The following is a 19,942-nucleotide window of genomic DNA, read 5'->3' on the forward strand; positions in this document are numbered from 1 at the left end:
AGCATGCTTTCTGTTGGTAAATTTATCTATTACTGAGATGGCAGACTTTGTTTTCCATTCAATATTATCATTCTACATTATATTCTCAATATGATTGAGACCTAATTTTGAGACCTTCCAAGTTGGAAGGGACCCACAAGGATGGATCATGAAGTCCAACTCTGGGCTCCACAAAGAACCACCCAAAACTCAAGTCCTATGTTGGAGAGCATCATCCAAATGCTCCTTGAACTCCAGCAGGTTGGGGCCATGAGCACTGCCCTCAGAAGGCTGTTCCATGCCTGACCACCCTCAGGATTCTCAGTGCTTCCTGAAGATCTACCTTCAAGTAGAATTCAGCCTATTTTGTTAGCACAGTTACAGGGAAAGCTTAGAATGCCTAAGTTGTACTGTGAAATGTATTTCAGAATGAGCCACTAAAGTAACTTTTCTGCATTTTTTTTTTTTTCCTTTTGAAGAAAGTATTTGTGTTGTAGGCAATACTTGACACCTGATAAGTAGCTAACTTACACCACATGAATTCTTGGATTCCTTTAGCAATGTTATCACACAGAGCACTTAGAATAAACACCAAAACTTCCAAGTAACTTGTACATTTCTCTGGCCTTGCATCCCTTCTGGAATCTGCCATGTTCAAACTCCTGCAGTCTTAACAACTATTCTGAGAGATAGGCAAGAGAAAGCAGAGTGGAAGGAAGCTGATTATTCTGTTTCCTGCAGAGTGGTGGTAGGATTCTTTAAACCAGTGGAAATTGATTCTGGAAAACTGTTTCATTTTAAAAAGATATAATCAGAGTAGGTGTGGTAAAGTTGCACTTTCCTTGATACATCAAGACACCACACAAGACATGGTTAATAGATTGAGGTTTTCAAAAGTAATTTGCTTTTCTCCTTGCTTTATGCAGTCTGAATTTTTCATCTCTGGTCACGAAGGAATGTGGTGGTTTCTGGAAGGCAGATTGATGAAATGCTTCTGCGTGTCTTGGAAGCATTAATATGCAATAAATAATGTACCAATATTTGTATTCTGATGATTATTGCTGGTGACACAGAGATCTCAGATGTGACACAATCCATTAAAACCATTCAATGAAGGGTTTATTAACAGGAAAGTATAGGTGACTAATTTTTTATTGTGATGAAGCTCATAAGCAGGCGGATCATTTCCAGCAGCTACTTCTTCACATGTGGTTCCACTAATAAAAAATAATATTTCTGTCTTGATTGTCTGCAGCAAGAAACTGGCTTTGTTAGTTTTTCCCATCTTCGCTTTGTATCTCCTATATTTGGTAATGTGTAAATAACATACAAGTAAAAATATGTCAGTAATCATTCATCACAATGCGTTTTATCTGCCTTGTGTATTACATTTTGTTCTAAGGTTTATCTACCAGTTTGTTTGTCTTCACAGACCTCTGCATGTTGCTGCTCGGAATGGACTAACAGTTGTAGTTCAGGAACTCTTAGGAAAGGGAGCAAGCGTACTTGCTGTGGATGAAAACGGTAAGCATGAATTCAACTTTGTTTCCCCATAAGCAGCTCTGCTTTTAAACTCAACTCACTGAACGCAGTAACTGTGTGGAAATTTCATATGAACCTTCCAGTAGGTTCCCCCCTAGAAAAAGCAGCATGTTGATGATGGGTCATTTTAGCAGAGGGGAAGGGAAGTTTTCAGAACAATGCAGCTCATGGTGTAGAAATATTTGGTATAAGTGTATGGTCTGAAAATGTGTGTACTATGAATACACGGGTGTATTGGAAACAGAAAAACCTAGTAGTCAAGGTAGAGTAAAACTTTCACTTGTTAAGCTGGATGGAATGGCCACCCATTTTGTCTGGGGTAGATGTATTGGTGTTGGCTTTTAAAAGTGAGTGTGAATTACAGATCTGTTACTGGGTCTCAAGCTTCTGGCTCGTTAGAGCTTTTTGTCACAAGTGAGTAAGAAAATGTAATGGAATTTTTAAAAAACACCTTGTAAGGACAAAAGTACATGAGACCTACTGACTTCTTATTTACATATTTCCACATATTAAATCTATGGTTTCAGTATGCCTTGTAACTAAAAGCAATAGCTGTTTTGGGGTTGTTGTGGTTTTTTTTTTTGCAGTTGTTTTCTTGTTTTGTTACATTTTTGTGGGATTTTTTTGTCTTTTTCAGACAGGATGTGCCTGAGTAATAGTTCTAACTAGATTTCCCTTTTGGACAGCTTGTCCTCCCTTGATGTTTGCTGTGACTTTCCTTTTACAGGGCTTCTCAAATTGCACTGCTTAAATTGACATGGGAGATTTAAGGATCATTCCTCCCCTGAAATAGGGTAAAGGTTAGCTGCTAAATGAAACTCCCTAGAATGAAAATGCAGGGAAGCATCTTTTTTTTGAGTTTCAGCTTCTCATCACAAGTATGCCAACTGGAGACATCATTTGTGTTTTCTGTGGGTTCGTCACGTGCAGCCCATCAGTGCCACGCTGGGTGAATCTTTGACATAATAGTTGTCCATACAGAAGTCAAGTTCTCTGGCAGCCGGAGGATCTAACTAACGTTTACGCTTCTCTTTAAAGCTGCTAATATTTTAAATTTAAGGCAACTCCTCAGTGCCACCTAATCTAATTCCTCTCCGTGGTTCCTAGCATTTCTTTCTAACAGCAATTACATTGCTTATAAAATCTTGAGCAGCCTTGAGAGTATTCATAGAGAATACTCTGAGGTGAATGTCCCAGCTCAGAGCGCTGTGTAGACAAAGCCATGAATACTTTGAGGTGAGAGAGAGCGAGGGAAAAAACTAGAATATGGTGTTTCATTCCTAGTTATGGAAGCTCAAGATCTAAACCTGAATATTAGTGTAAGTTCTGGGCTTTGGAGTTGTGGTTGTTTTTTTACAGAAACAAGTTTTTTTGTTGACCTTCAATTTTATTTTTTTACGACGAAGTGGGATGCTCTGTTCCAGAGGTGAATGAGCATTGTCTTACACACCTGAAATACCCACTTCTTCCACTGCTTCTGCAGACTGTCACTGTTGACTCTGAGCTGTTTAGTCGAGGCTGTCTCTTGCTTGCTGTTTGCTTATGTCCTAGCCGCAATGGATTTCCACCGGGGGCCTGTCTGTTTATAAATTCTGTGCCGTGTGCTTTCACCTCGTGGTAACTATTTCTGAACCGTGTCCTAAAACCTGACCTGGATCATTTCTGCAATGAAGGTGATTCCTTAGTGGTTGCAATACTTGCTGGTAAAATAAGCATTATCTCGTTTTTCATGCTTTCCAAGTATCTGAATAGAAGCCTATCATGTGGCTTACCATAACGCTGTGCATTACGAAATGCATACAAGTAACTTAGATGCTGTACACCTTCAAGCTGTGAAGTGGGAGTAGTGTGGGACTTCAGGCTCTCAAATGCACATGGCCATTAGTCTGTCTGCTCAGCAGAATTAGCTGTCACCTGCGGTTGTGCTCATGCTGTGATGGACAGCCATAGGGAAGCTTCAGGGTGAAGAAATATTTCATGTTGTGTAGTTTCTGCAGTGACTCTCTGGTGAGTGCACTTAGTTCCATCCCCTTGGCCAGTCGACTTCCTCACCGTTTCCAGAACCAGGCTTTGTGGTTGGCTGAGAACATCTGACTGTTTAAAAAACCCTGACAACTCTGTTCCAAAGAACTCTGACTTCTGGGACGCATTTGTAACTGAAAGCTGTAAAAACAAACAAACGAACAAAACAAAAAACCTTATGATGTATTTAATTTTATGGCCCTTTTCAAACAGTGTGGAACTAAGTAAAATGAAATGTTTTTGCAGCTGAAAGATGACACGACCTTGGGCAAATTTGTACATTGTTGTTGTGTTTTTCTCGGCTTCCAGGTTACACACCAGCTCTGGCCTGTGCACCCAACAAGGATGTGGCCGACTGCCTCGCGCTCATCCTGGCCACGATGATGCCCGTTTCATCAAGCAGCGCATTGCCTTCCCTTACGTTCAATGCCATTAATCATTACACCAACACCTCTAAAACTGTCACCTTCGATTCCTTGCCAATCATGAGGAGTGATCATAGCTCTTACTGTACTTTCAACAATATTGGCAGGGAGGATGGCTACCCCTATACAGAAGAAGATGAACTCAATGACTCAGATTCCGAGACCTATTGAACGCTGCATTTCGTAGGGCTGAAGAGTGACCCCTAATGCTGGAAGTCGTCACATCTGGGCTTTTGAAAAAAGCTGTTGGAATTTGAATGCAAAAAGAGGACCGACCTTTGGAGGATGCTTTTTATTGTGGTTGCATAAAACAAAACAAAATCCATGAGACTCTGGAAGGATTTTTAAGAGCATATTTTGCAGACGAAGCAGAAATTCTTGAATAAATTCTTGGAAACCGTGGCAAAAAAAAATTTGAAGAATGTCAAAACTGCTTTATTTAACTGTTCTACCGGTCTGTTTCTGGTGCCAGGAGTAACTTCTGCAGACTGGGCAGCCTCGTTGATGTAAATGAACGACACTGTTGTACAACACAGAGGATACTAGATTTAAATTTTGTCAATAAAACGAAAATCATTTTGAAGGCAATAAAAGCGTTTGGTACAGTAGGCATTGTTTGTGCTGCAAACTGCCAAAGGACCAAATAACTTAAAAGGTTGTTTTTGTTTTTGTTTTTTTAATTAAATACATTGTTGTGGAAACTGGAATAGATTCTTTGAAAAGATGTTTTAACCAAACCTTAATTACTTCTGGGAAAGAAGCTTAGATTTGGTTTTAAGTGTTGACTTTTTTCTTTTTGTTTACCATCTAAAAACCTTCCAGCACTATTAAATGTACCATGAAAGAAAGCAGATTTATGTTTAAGTTTTGTTTTCTTTTTCTTTTTGACAACATGAAAATGGAACTTGTCGTACTTTTCTAATACTAAAACTAAACCAGCTAACAAGGTGAAGTCAGGGTGAAAAATGTACAGTGTAATAAACAAGGGAAGGGTGGGAGATGGGGGAGGGAAACGGACATTGTTGCACAGGTTTAGACTGTTAAACTTTGGTGGTTTGAATTGAGATTTTTTTTTTTTTAATTTAAAATATGTAACTTGGAAACTATGAAACTGCATAAAGAGAATGGAAATGTCTCCATAACCCCAGAACTGGGACTGAGAGTTCTTTGCAACGATTGGTCCTCTTCCTTACATCGAAAAGATTGCACGTGAAGGTGGAATTGTAAATCCCTAGCACTTCTTTTTTTTCTTTTTTTTTGAATCCTGGAGTTGCCGGGGCGGGGGGAGGTGAATTTAAAAGTATATTTCCCTATTAGAAAGAAGTACAGTGTCTGGTCTGTGGGAAGAGCTGTGTATCTTTGTTGTGCTCCATTTAGAAATGAACAGCAGAAGCAGGTCCCCTAATGTAGTTCAGCCTCACCTGAAGATTTTTATCTTTTTTATTTATAACAGACTACTGCATTTTTTTAATTGCCTGAAGAATGAAAAAGTGACATAAGCAAGCTGAAGTCTCATTGTTAAATATGCATATTTACTTTATTTGGCTCTGCTTTAACTACAACTGTTACTTTTCAAGTGAAATGGCTTATGTACGTGCAAGGAATCCTTGCGTGTCCTGGTAAAGTACAAATAAATTACTGCAAACCGATTCAAATTTCCTTTTTATCCTTTTTGTATTGTGAAACTGGAAATCTTTATGATATTGTAAATTATCAGCTGGTTTTCTGAACATAAAGTGGAAACACGGGACAATATTTTGATCTGTTTGATAATTTTGTGGGTTTTTTTGAAGAATTAATGAGCATGTACATAGAAATAGTGACTGCTTGAATACTGTATTTACCTGCACTCTTTCAGTACTTCAAGATTCTTGTATATTTTACGGAATATAATAAAACCCAAATGTGAGTTCTACTAAGGAATAATTTATTTGTATCTATTAAGCACTAATGGCAAAGTCTCTTTTGTTGAACTGTTAGAATTTATAAGATCTGCTTTCCAAAGGCTTTGTAATCCTAAACGGAAGGTGAGCTATTGGAATTTCAGGTAACCCTAAATGTTAGATTATTAATTACTCCTCTAGGCTTTCTTCTAAGTACCCCTTTCTTAACCATTTGTGCCTGTGTTTGTTGTTTGCATATGCAGTGTTTGTCTCGGAGCAGAATTAGATGACTTCAGGGCGATGGTGATCTCTGTTTGCTTCCCTCTGGTCTCTCAAAGTACTCTGTGGGAGTGACCAACATTTTGGGTCCGTGTTGGTCTGTCTTGAGATTCACTCCATCTATCTAAATACCGGGGTTGAAACAGCATGGAACCATGCATCCTCACTTGTATCAGAATGGCAAGTAGCACCTGCGCTATTGGGAAGGTAACAGTTAGATGTTTCTGTAATGAAGCTGTCAAGTTTTTAAGATGTTTGATTTTTCCTACAAGTTGTTAACTCTGTTTAGGAATTCAGAGTTGTATGTCTCATCATTTAGAGTTTACCCAGGGAGCCTGGATATCTCTGTTTGCATGAATTTACTTAATGGACAGGAGAGCAGTTGTGCCTTGTAAATGGTAAGTGAGACTCTTACTAGAAAATGATTCCTAAAATGGAACAAAGTTTGTTTAAAAAACTCACTGCTTGTCTGCTTTCCTAATGAGAGGTCAAGAAACAGAAGGTTCCTTGTTTCTGTAAAACAACACTGCCTGCAGGCGGTGTCCTCGGGTTTTTGTAATCTTCATACCTGAATGGAGGTCTGCTGCTTTCCAGAGAATGGTGCTGCATCCTCTTCTTTTTTCCCTACATCCAAACAACCACTTGAGTTTTCACCAGAAAAGAGCAGGACTCAGCTGGATCACTGATTCAATGTAGTGGGATAAAATAAACCCTTTTTATGCTAGGGGAAAAAAAATGAAGGGACTTCGGTAATGACAACAACCAGCTCTGATCAGCTTTCTGTGCACTCTGGCTGCTGCTGTGTTTTATGGGTTATTCAGTTCTCAGGATAAACATTATGCAGTAGAAAATGCCAAGTTAGCACAGAACTTACTGGACTGAGTAACTTGTTTTCGTGGAGTGCTGTGTTGGTGTGCCTGATCCTGACACAATCAAGAATTCATCTTTTTTCTTCCTTTTTTTTTTTTCCTCTCTTTCAGGAGTGACCCCTCTGTAATGAAGTTTTTCCTTGTAACATTGTCTAAAGTCTTGCCTCCTACTCCATTATTTCTTCCTACTACTTATTACTTATCCAGCACCTGGATTCCTCCAAAACAACCATATAAAATTTTGCTCCAGTTAACATTTGAAAAAAGGGTGCTAAAAAAACCCAAAGCTGTTATGTTATGTCTCACTGATAACATTCATAAGTTCTTCAGACCTGTGATCATGTTTTTAAGAATGAATTAGCTTCCTGTCTTCCCAAAGATTCTGTCCATTTAAAAGCAAGAAATACTGTAATAATCCAGATATCGTTTTCTGTTTATATTCTAGTTTGAGAGCTCAGTAAAACCTTCTAAGCAGAAGTGAATACCATTGAGAGCAGATAGTTGTGAGAAGTTCCACGACTAAACATGCAATTAAACATTTTAACAGTGCCAGATGTGTCAGGGGAGCTTGTAATCCTAACTCCGTATTTGGAAGAGTGAGGTTCACATCTTAAAAGCAGAAAGCTATGTTAAAAGCAGCAGCAGTTCTGCAGAAGTGGAGGGCATGCTCTTTGCTCAGTGGTGTACAGCAGTGAGGGGAGGGAGGGCTGTAGGGTTCCCTGCCTGCAGCTGCAGGAATGCTCTCCTCACTCCCCGCTTTGTCCACTCTGACTGTTGGTGGTACTGAGCCACTTCTCAACGCAAAGGCCACTGTGTTTTTTGCTTTAAAAGTGTTCATCTGTGATGATGATAGTCCCTGAACTATCCAGACTAGATTCAGAGTATTATCTTTGGAGTGAATGGCTTTTATCGAGTGCTAACAAGTACTTTGAACACCATTTCCATAGATCTGTATTTAAACTCCATTAAGTACATTTTAAGATCAGTTGACAAACAGCAAGTATTGAAATTCTTGAAGTTTATCCAGTGAATTCATATAAATTCTTAAATCTGAGCTAACTGGTAATTATGGCTGCTTGCAGTAATCTCTAATGACTGGTGACAACTTCCTTTCCCTTTAATATGCTGCAGAAGTTGATGGATGGTTGAAGAAAAATTCTTCCAGTTTAGGAATAAAACGCTTTATAAGTCAGTAGCTGTGACAACTGCATGAATTGGACAAGGTAAGAATTTACAAAACCTTGGTCTTTACAGACTTAAACCAGAGATTCTAAATATAGACGTAATACAGATCTGTTCATTTCCCTTGTTAAGATGAAGCTTTGGCTTTATTTTCATGTAGTCCTTCTCACTATAATATCCATATGTTTTGAAGATTGTTAAGGAAGGAATCAGATGTATCCATTTAAAGTGTCAAAACAACTGCTTGTTCTTAAGAAAACAGTACCTGCTGTCATGTACAGTCCTACAGGTGGGCCCTTACTCTGTTCCACACATCCTTACCTACCTACTGAAAGAAAAACTGAGATTTCAGCCGTTGGGAAGAGTATTTCTTTCAGCTGTTTCAGTCATCTGAAGCTCAGCAAAATGCCTTGCTATTTTTCCTTAGGGAGCAAAGTTAGCCTTGACTAACATCCCCAAACTGCAGCGTGATTTTGTTTTTCCTGTTTTGACTCATCTCTCACTTGATGGAACTCTTTCCAACCTGGCATCCCGATTTTGTAGCATTGATGCTTTACTTCAAACAAAGCAGTATCTAAATTATCAGTGCTTCCATACTCACTGTATACCATGGGAAACTGAATTCCCTGTCTTCCTGTACTGCATTTTAACAATTTTCAAGCTGAGTATTGCAGTATTTCACCATGTAACTGTGAACATGGTTGAATAATATGGAACCTGAGGAATCTTTCAAGCTGTCTTAAAGTCATTAATATCATTAAACATTTAAAAACACCTTACATTCTCTTGTAAGTTAAAATTGCAGTAGCAGTAATCAGAAATTTAGCTCTTCCAATTCACAACAGAACAAAAGAAGCCCTTGCTTCCAAGCCTTTTCAGTGACAAATGTACAGGTTTTTCTTCTCACTGCATCGCAGCTCGGAAGGACTGACACTGATGTCTCAGCCTCAGACACTGTAACAGTTTTAAAGCAAAATGTAATGTTTCATTCCCTCTTATTTATCTCCTCTTCCCTGCCAAACGTCCATTATTCAAGCTCCTTTTGAGCTTTCTGTGATGCCAGGGTATTAACTAAATACTACAAGGCCCCAGCCTGGGCAAGGCTGGGTCAAGCCACACGAGGCTTTGCACCTCTGTTCTGTGGTGGTTGCAGCAGCCTCTTGCTGCTCAGTCACTTTAATCTAGTCATCTCCCTGTAAAGGTCTACTTGTACAAGCTTGCACCAACTCTGTGTGTTCTGAAAATCTTTGTTCTGAACTGCATGTCCCATTCCATTACCAGTTTCTGACATTCTGAGCCTGTTCACATGCCTCTCAGGAACTGAACTCCAAAGTCCTGTTCGTGACGCTTTCTTTGCTGTATTTTCTGGCAGATGCTTTCAGCATATTCAGAGTATCCTCACAACTACCTGGATAACTCAGCACCAGATCCCTTATGCAGAAGCCCCTAATACTTCTGGCTTGTGTGCTGTTACTCCTAGCTGGCCAGAGCTTTTCTGATTTGCTGATCTCCCTCAGCAGTATCAAGACGCCTCACAGACAGCATTCCCTACTCCTTCTCACATTGTTTCTTTTGTCGCAGTACAAACATCTTCCACATCCTGAGCACATTAAAAATAATCTGTTGATTTAAAGCTGTTCTTGATTTAAGATCTGTTTTTTGTATGGCAGAAAGTCCACTCTTTCTGCTTTGATTTCCCTCCCAGAGAGAAAACATTTAGGAAGCTTCACTAAAACTCTTTATATCCATTGAAGGGAAATGATAGTCATATGGGTATGTTTCTTCTGCCTGTGTGACCTTCAGCTTTCCTAAGGGCTTCTTCCTTTTTTAGAAAATGGTATGACTATTTTCCTTTATGAAACCTGAAAGTGAATTTGTCCAAAGCAGATTATTGAGCAGTATAATACACTTCTTGCTGCAGTTCTTTGAGTTTGAACACATTTTGGAACTGCCTCAGCCAAACTGAGAACTACACATCTCCTGTTCACAGCTCCTCCCAGCAACTAGGACAACAGATTTAGCACCTGGAAGACAAGGATGCCCCAAAGGAGCAATTGTGTTTATTAGTCAGTTACTTAGCAGCTCTTACACGGATGAAGTTATAACGGCCAATGAGAGCCCCAAAATTGTAATGGTTCAGAAGAAATTATTTTCTTTAATTTTAAGGCCAAAATAATATCCTTTAAACATCCTTTTGCAAGCATCTCCACTGCAGTAATAGTTTGTCATTGCATGACACTATTTATAGCATCCAGTCTAGCTATGGCTGTGGAAAGAATGCTGTGTTTCAGCAGCAGGAACTGCCACCTGGCACACAGTTTATGTAGAAAACCTACTGTCCCACAATTCATTATCTGCTTTTCACAGCTCTTATTGAATGAATTTACAATGTTTGAATGGTCTCAAAGTCAAAACAGGCATGCAATGATTTCTCTTTAAAAATGGGAAAGTCAGAGTACTAAAGTAGTACCTAACATAGTTGCTGATTCGTTGTTGAGCTTTATTTAAACATCTTGCACAGGAGCATGGAAATTATGCCTTCATGAAGGCTAGTGTTTCAGTGTAGCAGTTGATACACTCCTTCCCAGACTGTTGTTCCACAGATGTTCACAGTGGTAACGCTTGCTTAGTTACTATTAAAAGTAAGAAATAACTCACTGAGGTTGCTAACAGCCAAGCAAGTGGCCAGTAAATTGTAAAGATTTCAGATGGGAGCCGGGGGAAGGGAGTGAGAGTAAGGAAAAAACCTTAACACTCCAACCAGAAACCAGAACCTGATGCTATTCAAGGTATATGCATCTATTTTCTTGCATATATTTGTGTAATCAATGCCATTCCCTTTCCTACTTTTTTTTCCCTTTTTAATGGTTTTCTACTTCTTTCATTTCCACTCCCACCAGAACCCCAGAGAACCAAAGAACTAAATTAAAAGAGGCAAATTCAGTTGAAATGAGATTATTTTCCTAATATAAGGTATCTCAAACACACTGTAACAAGCCTTTAGACTTGCGAGGCAATTCACTTACTTGTGGAAAGATGTAAGCTCCCAAGGTACACGCTTGGTTTGTCGTCTCTTTGGTCATCATTTCAAATGTAGAATCCATTAGACAGTCATGTAACAAACATACCTGAAGATTCTGAAGTACAGCTGTTCAACAGTTCCTGGTAAGATATAGACTCTGAAAATCTGGTGCAGTTAAATATCTGTGCTAGTCCTTTTCATACCATCGTCCATACAGAGCAGCTGTCAGTAGGCCATTAGTAGTTCTATTTTTGCTTAGGAAATAGTGGTTGTTTTTCCAGCCCATGTGATCAGCAAAGTCCAAGGTAATACCAGACGTCAGCAGCAAAGGAAAGATATAAGGAGTACTCATATTTCCCCATAGCTGGAAATCTATCAGAGCAGTGGCATGTGTAACCTCCTGCCCACAAGTGCTAAAGCTGAGACCTCCACACTTCACTAATGCACAGGCCTGGACGTAGTAAATGCCATTCACTGTGTGGAGCCCGTCAAAAACTCCCAAAGCGTATAATTCATCAGTTAAAACATCTCTCTTATAATTTAAGTAGCAACAAAGAGTATTGGCACAAACCTGAAGTTCTCCTTTTTCCGCCCATACAGGAACAAAAGTAAAATTGTCATACATCATTTCTGCATAGAACAGGGGAGGCGACTGTTCGTTTCCTTTTTCTGATACTTCGCCATGGGCCTCCTGTCCTTCCATAAAGCAAACTTGGTCATCCCCTGAGGTACTTGTAGAAGTAGTGCATGAATGATGCACATTCTCTCTGAATCTTTCATTATGCTCCAAATCGGTTTTGTAATCTGTGCTAATGACGGGAATTTCTGCTACTATGAGCTTGCCACCGTAACTGTCCATGTTGTGGTAGATAAATGATTTGACAGGAGTGTATATGCCACTCCCTGTCATGCCCAGGGTAGGGTGGTGGATATTAGCTGCTAAAATATTGACACTGAAAGCTGTTGCAAAAGCTTGTTGAAATTCTACAGCAGACAGGAGTGGGAGCTGGTTCATCCAGGCAGTCGGATAGACGATCTGTTTTACATTGTATTGTCTGATTAGATTCACTGCTGGCTCAAAGAAGAGTATGTCAAAGCAAGTAAACATACCAAACTTGCCAGCAAAAGGGGTATCAAAGAGCTGGTAGTCAGGCTCTGGAGGGGTATCAAAAGCATATTCAAAATACAGGTTGTGTTTACGGTACGTGGCTACCAGTGTACCAGCATCGTTGAACACCACGTTGGTATTGAACTGGTATCTTCCATCACGTGGACAGTGAGGATCTGTGTGCTCACAGGGTTGCTTAGTTCCTAAGTTTGCCACCAGGAATATTTTGTTCTTAAGTGCCATGCAGCTCAGACGTTGAAGAACCTACAGAACCAGAAAATGGAGAGGAAGTTTTACTTCAGCAATATATTTAATGCTTTTCAAATTACTATTTGCAATTGGAATGTATATACACTTGAATTTATCTGTAAAACTTAAACATAATGACATCTTTATGATGAAAGATATTGGAAATCATTGTTTTCTAGACCAAAAAGTACTTCAAATGCCAATTAAAAAATTATCTAATTTTTATTTCCTGCAAAGTAAGTAAATACATAAATCTCACCACTTTAAGGGCTTTAATTTTCAGTAGCTTCTGGCCGTTGCTTGGAACATCAGTGGCTTTAAAACACCATAAGACAACTGAAACCTTTGAGCAGACAGTGTAGCTGATTTGCGTGCAGCTTTAGAAAAGCAAATTTCTGATACTGATTATTTGCACCTGCAGCAGTTTGTTCCTGCAACTCCTTCAGTATTTTTATTCTGAACTTATTTTTAAAAATTACTAGCTACAACCCCCAGAAGCAGAGAAGTAAATGCTTTTTGCTCAGTTGCAGGAAAGAAATACTGAACGTTGCAGGCTGTACTGTTGGCACGTTTCTTCCAACCCAGAGAAAGCTGTATATTAACTGCCATTTATTTTCTTTGAAGGTGTGACTGCCCGACCTGATGCACCACAGTGCAGCTATTTGAAGCTAAATCTGAACAAGTACAAATAATTCATTAGAACTGAAATCATTTTCCCAAGGTTCACCCCTACACTACATAGTGTTGCTGAGAAGGTGAGTGTATCGCTCAGGAACAACACAGTTTAGTGGCTTCTGAGGCCCAGAGCACTTGGGATTTCTCTCCGTAGCACTGTACCATTCAGATCTATCAGCCACCTTCACTCAGACTGTGCAGATATTTTTAATAGCTTTTCCCACAATGGTGGGCTACCCCTGTAAAGCTATGTGTTTATAGAAAACTTATAGCTTCAGAACATTTTTGATGTGATTTTCTGCAGTTATGCTGAAATGAGAATGTGCATTAGCATTAGCAAGGGTACTGAACCTGGGTTAACTGCAACAAAATCCAGAGCCTTCCAGTACTGCAAACCAAGGACCTGAATGTCAAACTGAACTTTTGCTTGCTTGTGTATGATATCAGCAGTAACAACCAATAGGCCAGAGTAGGTCAGAATTTACCACAGCATTGTTTAAACCCAAACTCTGCTTAGCAGGCACATAAATAACTACTTAGTTTCAGTGTATTGATTACTGTTAACATTAGAGGAATAAATAGCTTGTATTCCTAAGCATGGCACAGTTACTTCAACATTAGATCCAGAAAAGTAGATGAAAATACTATTTCTGCAATTTGCAGATCACCTCCTCTGTAATTACACACCACCTATGTTGAACTGTGGCTTCTATTACACTATTGCAGGTCCTTTCCTGTTTCATGAGCAAATCAATTCATACACAGTTAAATGAGTCAGAATGTTCTGAAGTCATTGCACCCTCAGAATGCTTGGACTATTAAAACAGAGTAACAAGGAGGCATCAGAAATGACAACAGTACAATATTGTTTTATTAAAACAACAGTCAAAATCCCAAACTACTAGTGATGTATCTTATTAGAGTGCCCTTTCATAGGTTGGGGAGAGGGAGTTTAAAAGCCAATAAGACTCATAAACAAGCTGAACTTCTTCCATATATCTAACCAAAGTTTTCTAAGAATGAAACCAGCATGAACAGAGTCCATTAAAACAATCCGGTGACTAGGAATTGTTACAGTTCTTTTTTAATTCCCTAAGCAAAACTAGATTTGTGCACTTGCAGCACAGAAGTAGCTTTTAGTTATTCCCCTTCTCTACAGAAAATGTTCCTATATTTACCTCTGTGTCACTGAACAAATACTTCTCTCTGCATGGATTCCACTTCACAGAGTCGGAATGCGGAATAAAGTCTAAGTAAGGATAAATTGATCTTCTTGTGAAGTTGAAGCCGTGGATTCCATCTTCAGGAAAAACAATGATCTGTGCTCCCTGTGTGTAAAACAAAGGCATGTTTTGTAGGAATAGCAAAACCAACCTAAGTATGGAATGAAAAAAAAGGCAATATTTTGGCTAAAGAGAGCTAAGGAAAGTTAAGGTGACTCAAGTAGGTTTTGATTTGAATGCTGTTTGAAAACATCCTTTCTTTAACAAACATAGTAAATGTAACTGTGCTTAAGAAACAAACTCATTTAACCTGACTCCTAACTTTACCTTGAGAAATAACTGATTTGGTGTTATTTGCATTCTCCTGAAATAGAGAAATAGTCATAGAATAGTCATGAGAATATTATCATTCAGGTTAAAGACTTGTTTCCAGAACTATGCCATTTGTGGATGAGGTCTATCAGAGGTGCAGTATCTGCGTCAAATATGCAGCAACTGTATCAAAGGTGCAGCACAACTTGAGCACAGCCTCAGTTAGGTATGTAGGGTTGGAGAGGGCACTGGCAGTAGTTTTCAGAAACAGTTTGACTATGGAAGCAGTACATGCTTTAGCAGCCATGCAGCCATCGCAGGTCTAGGCTGGTGCTGCCTAAAACTATGGGACAGCTGTCCTTATTAAAAAATATGAATGCCTTTTAAATCAGACAGAGCATCAGTCACTCACATCCCCATGACTTCTCAGAAGTCCCTTCAAATGTGCTACCTTTGCTACTGCTTTGGGATCATTTATGTCATCTCAGATACAGGACTGCATTAAAATAGCTATTGTGCTTCTGGACTGCAAGGCCTCATAACCCAAATTTCTCAAACAAAAACAAAAAAATCCACATCCTGAAGTTATGCAAAACTGGTAGTTTTTCTGTTCAAAAAAAAAAAAAAAAAAAAAAAAAAAAGATTTGTATAACTTGTGTAACTTGCAAGTCATTTCTTCTCTGCATAGGGACAGTAGAGACTATTTCCTCTGGGCTAGAACCACATTGAGACTGTGCAATGTGGCAAGGAAAGGAGGCTGTGCATAAGAACTGCCAGAAATACCATTCTTTCTCCTCGGAATATATTTAGACTGAGTACCAGCCCACGGAGGGAAGGGGAAAGGAATGGAAAACTTTACTTCCACAAAGCTGTTAATGGTGGAACATTCATTTCCAAGGCATTAAACTTCGGTATTTAGAAACATGCAGGAATTTCCATTGAGAGTGCTGGAATAAAACCAAAGCCAAAGACAGAAAACAATCTTTTAATAAAAACATTCCATTGAAGAAAACAGAAAGGAGCTGGGTATCCAGATTAAAATAGAAAATTAATTTCCCTATACTAAATAGCTATAGGTACATTTTTCCAAGCTTGGAATAACTCAAGTCGGACAAGCTGCTAATTGGCTTCATTTTTTCAGAGCTGCTGGCAGGTCAGAATGTCTGAAAAAACAGACCATACTTATGTATATAAATATGGCTGTAGTTGCCTGGGAACACAAACGTGAAAGCTTATCCTCAAATAGCACTTACTGTATATATACACACAGGACACACACAACTGCTGCTGAGCCACTACCTGTCTTGCAGCAGCCGCCACTTGCTGGTCATAGATGTCCAGGTTTCTGCCCATGAGTTCCAGCGCAGACCGTCGATCAGTGAGGGCTGTTGGGTTAGGACTCAGGATGGACTCATGTTCGTACACAGCAGCCACGTAACGTGCCTCCTGCTTAACTCTTCCTGAGACAACTTGATAGCAGAAAAAGCAGACAGACAGCTTCCAGCACAGATCCACCATGTCGTGTGCCATAAATCTAGAGCAAAAAAACCCAAACAGGTGTGGAGGGGGGGAGCTTCAGTGACAACTCGTGCCAGGAATTTAAATTTAATATTAAATATGGACTGTAACTGAGACTCTGCAGTGTTTGAACTGAGCGTGTTGTTTTCAAATTCCTGACCAAAGACGTGCATATTGTGTATTGACAGAACTTCATTCTAACTGCTTTTTGCTACATGTATAGTTGCGCCGTCTCCTTGCTTGATCTCCCTTTAGTTCTTGTTTGTCTATAGATCTATTGCACCACGTAACAAAATATCTCTGGGAAAAGCTACAAGCAGCTCACAAATGTGCGCTTCCTCCCCCAGCTGGTAAGGGTGGTGGTTTACAAGTAGCAATTCCTAAAATGACTTGAATGCTGTATTTAGGAGACAAGTAACAGCATACACCATTTTACCATTTAGATAACTGCCAAAAAAAAATTTGAAACTACTGCATTTATCTGTTTTTCTATCACAGGAATGGCTGTCCTGATGGATTCCAAATTTTCATTTTATTCTAGCTCTGCACATGTGATAAATAGATTCATTTGGCTTTTTTCTAACATCTATAAAAATGCTGAGTGCAATTCAGATCCACGTTCCTCCTGCACAGTGCAGACAGGTAAGGTAACACACTTTCAGGTAACAACAACAAAGCAAGAATCCAAACAAAATGCAAAAAAAAATTGCATTACTGAGCTTTTCTTAGATTTAATTCTTTTCCCACCTGGTTTGATTCCCCAGACCTCAAAAGCAGCTTCCTTAAAAAGAACACACTGGAGAAATCCCTTTATGCTCCAAACTTCAGAGGCTGAGCAGCAGAAACAAATGAAGAATTACACAACCTGGAAGGCTGGGGCACCCTCTCCGATATGGGCTCCCCATGCAGCCTTTTTGACACCCTGACTGCATCCTGTACTTATACATAAGATTAATGAGAGTTCAGTATTTGTTACCCGTGTTAAGTAGCATTAAGAAATTAAATGTTGGATATCACCAAAGATGAAAGAGCACTAAGGAGAGATGTGCTGATGTTAGATAACGATGGCCTCCAGTATTCAAGATCAATTACCAACTTTTTAGATGTATTTCTTTTTTGGTAACACTAATCCAGGAAAGAATGTGCTAAAATACTGTGTTTTTCAATCCCTGTGACCCACAGCACCCTGACCATTCCAAAGCAAATATGACAAGCTTTCTCTAGCTCTCACTGGGAGGAGTTCAATGGAAACAGAGACCAGTCTTAAACTGTTCCCACTTTTATGCTTATTCATGTCATATCAAAAGAAGTTTTCTACTTAAAAAAAGGAAGTGCAGACACACTAGCTTCAATTCCAGAATGAAAGGCAGGTGATAATCAATCCTTAATACTGGTATAGTTTTTCTTTCTTTCTTTCTTTGTTTTTTCCCTCATTTTTCCTAAATGCCAACTTGACCAGTATTCAGCAGTGAGCAATTTGAAGTGCAGGAATCCACTCAGAAAGCATTTGCTAAGTAACATTTTAATTTAAACCACCTGGTCATTTCCACAAGCTCGTTTGAGAGCAACACAACCTGTGTAGGACAGGGAAACCAAAACCTTTGTGATTAGGCAACAGATTTGTTTGCGTAACGAAAACATTCTAGTACGCAGTAATGCCTGTCAGGGTCCAGGTGTGACTTAGCGATTCAGTGCCTCTAAGCTCAATGTTACGTTTGTTTTTCTTGACCTTTGACTGTGTGCCCATATATACATGACTTCAGCAGTGAACTTCAAGTTACCTAAAGCAGCATAAAAATAGAATACAGCACTGGCATCTCTGGAAACAGTTGTGTTAAGAATACTCCATTTATGTGAATAGTTCTGACAGCGATGTACAGTAAGTTCCTCTCGCTATTCTACAATGCACTCCTCAAGGAAAGGAGTACTTAGGGAGACTGACATCAAAACCTGAGGCTCCAGCTTTGTCCTGCTCAACTCTCCTAATGAAATCTGATCAGCATTTAGCAATACCCAGGTGCAAGAAAACATATAAAGCAGTAGCAGGGAGTAGTAGAGAGAAAGCCTCTCACTGTTATGGAAGCCAATGAGAATAAACACATTGTTGGACTTCAGTGACAAAACTATCTTTTCTATCTGACATCCCTTCAGAGCCAAAATGCCTAATTAGGACAGGAATAGGTTCACATCAGCCATTCCTGAACAAAGCTGTCAACTAAGATGTAATTAGAATTTTTCTCTACTAGCAATGGACAAACTTGCAGAGTTTCAGAACACAGGATTGAATTGCAGTGTATTAGATATGTCTCATAAGCCAAACATACCGACACAGAACATTAACAGGGCATCAAAAAAGAAGGGGTTCACATCGGTATCTCAAATGTTTCCAACAACCAGAAAATAAACCATGGCTGAAAAATGAGAATTCTCCAGGCTTACTGGTGAAATATTTTTTATTTCCCTAACGGAAAACACTATGCTATCTAACAAATCCTTTGCCTTAAGAGAGGATTAGGACCTACAGAGCTGTCAGCTCACCTGAGTCACAATTCAAAAAAAAAAAAAAAAACAAAAAACCCAAAATGCTTTATAATTTTATTTCTTTTCCATGCTCCTGTAATTTACACAATCTCTTGCCTGGCAGCTGTGCTTCAGTATGATCACCTTACAAACCCACCTGCAGCTATTTTGTAGCAGTATTACCAGCACACAGTTGCAGTATATTCATTACAGCGCTATACACGAAAGGTAGGAAGGCTGCTGTTTAAGTTCAGATGCTAATTTGTAACAATGTTCCCCCTGGTTACAGCATGGGATGCTTTTCTATTGAATCAACCAGAACCATCACTCTCAGCACAGTGAGAAAGTGCAGCACCCAGACACCAGTTCTACAATGACTCTGGAAACTTATCAGTTTACCAACTCTCAACACACACGGATCTATATATTCGGATCAAAGCAATGTACACTCTGCTTCTCAGCTCTTTTATGATTACAAGAATCTAACAGACTGTGAAGCAGCACTCATCCAAGTCCTCTTAAGTGAATAACAGCAAATGCCTGGTAAGCCGTAGTAACAGTGATAACTACCAGGCAAGATACTGACTTTGCTAAGAAATAAAAGTATTTTTTTCAGTTAAATTATGTTCACAAGTTATGCAATGTTGCCGATGTTCATGCATAGGTTGCTCCAAAAGTAATGCCTCCTATTCATTTCCATACAACAAAGAGCACATTAAAATTATTTGAGCAGATTATTAGCTAGAAAAAAAAAAAAAAAAAACCAAAAAAACCAAACAAACACCACAAAACACTTTTTTCAACATAGTCATCACCACAAGCAGTGCATTCTCAACAGTGATAAACAAGAGCCTGCATGCCATGCTGAATAAAGTCTCCACCAGTAGAGGCAAGTCCATCTGTGTCCCCAGCAAGCTTTGAGACACAGAAGTTAACAGAATAATAACTTACAGTGACCTGCTGCTGAAACACACCAGCACTGCCTCACCATGCTTGCATTCACTGGTTGGTGTCTAAAAATGTTCAACTGATCAGTGTCAATGGGTGCCATTTTTCCTACATGGAGGAATTCAATTCCACGCCTTCACTTCATCCACACTTCCATGTCAGATTCTATTCGTCAGGCTGCCCCTG

The 19,942-nt window shown here is 39.3% G+C and overlaps 2 protein-coding genes across 7 annotated transcripts in view; one reads left to right on the plus strand and one right to left on the minus strand.

Annotated features, from left to right (window-relative positions):
• ANKRD28 (ankyrin repeat domain 28) overlaps positions 1–5,883 on the plus strand; it is a 105,164-nt gene extending 99,281 nt beyond the window's left edge. For both annotated transcript variants that reach the window (XM_042816786.1, XM_042816785.1), the window contains exons 27-28: positions 1,412–1,503; positions 3,853–5,883. In XM_042816786.1, coding sequence (XP_042672720.1) covers positions 1,412–1,503; positions 3,853–4,139 — 379 coding nt within the window. In that variant the 3' untranslated portion in view covers positions 4,140–5,883. The remainder of the gene's footprint in view (positions 1–1,411; positions 1,504–3,852) is intronic.
• Positions 753–19,942, minus strand: part of BTD (biotinidase) — a 19,880-nt gene continuing 690 nt past the window's right edge. For 2 of the 5 annotated variants that reach the window (XR_006168443.1, XR_006168440.1), the window contains exons 2-5: positions 16,070–16,304; positions 14,414–14,563; positions 11,208–12,575; positions 753–3,684 (exon numbers count right to left, since the gene is read on the minus strand). Coding sequence is in view for 1 of the 5 variants with exons in the window: in XM_042816787.1 (XP_042672721.1) it covers positions 11,391–12,575; positions 14,414–14,563; positions 16,070–16,304 (1,570 nt within the window). In the remaining 4 variants the exon portion in view is untranslated. The other 3 variants (XR_006168442.1, XR_006168441.1, XM_042816787.1) reach the window with 3 other exon arrangements.

This window comes from Centrocercus urophasianus, unplaced genomic scaffold, assembly GCF_019232065.1.
Source record: "Centrocercus urophasianus isolate 14NV4802_14NV808 unplaced genomic scaffold, USGS_Curo_1.0 seq_16, whole genome shotgun sequence".
NCBI lineage: Eukaryota > Metazoa > Chordata > Aves > Galliformes > Phasianidae > Centrocercus > Centrocercus urophasianus.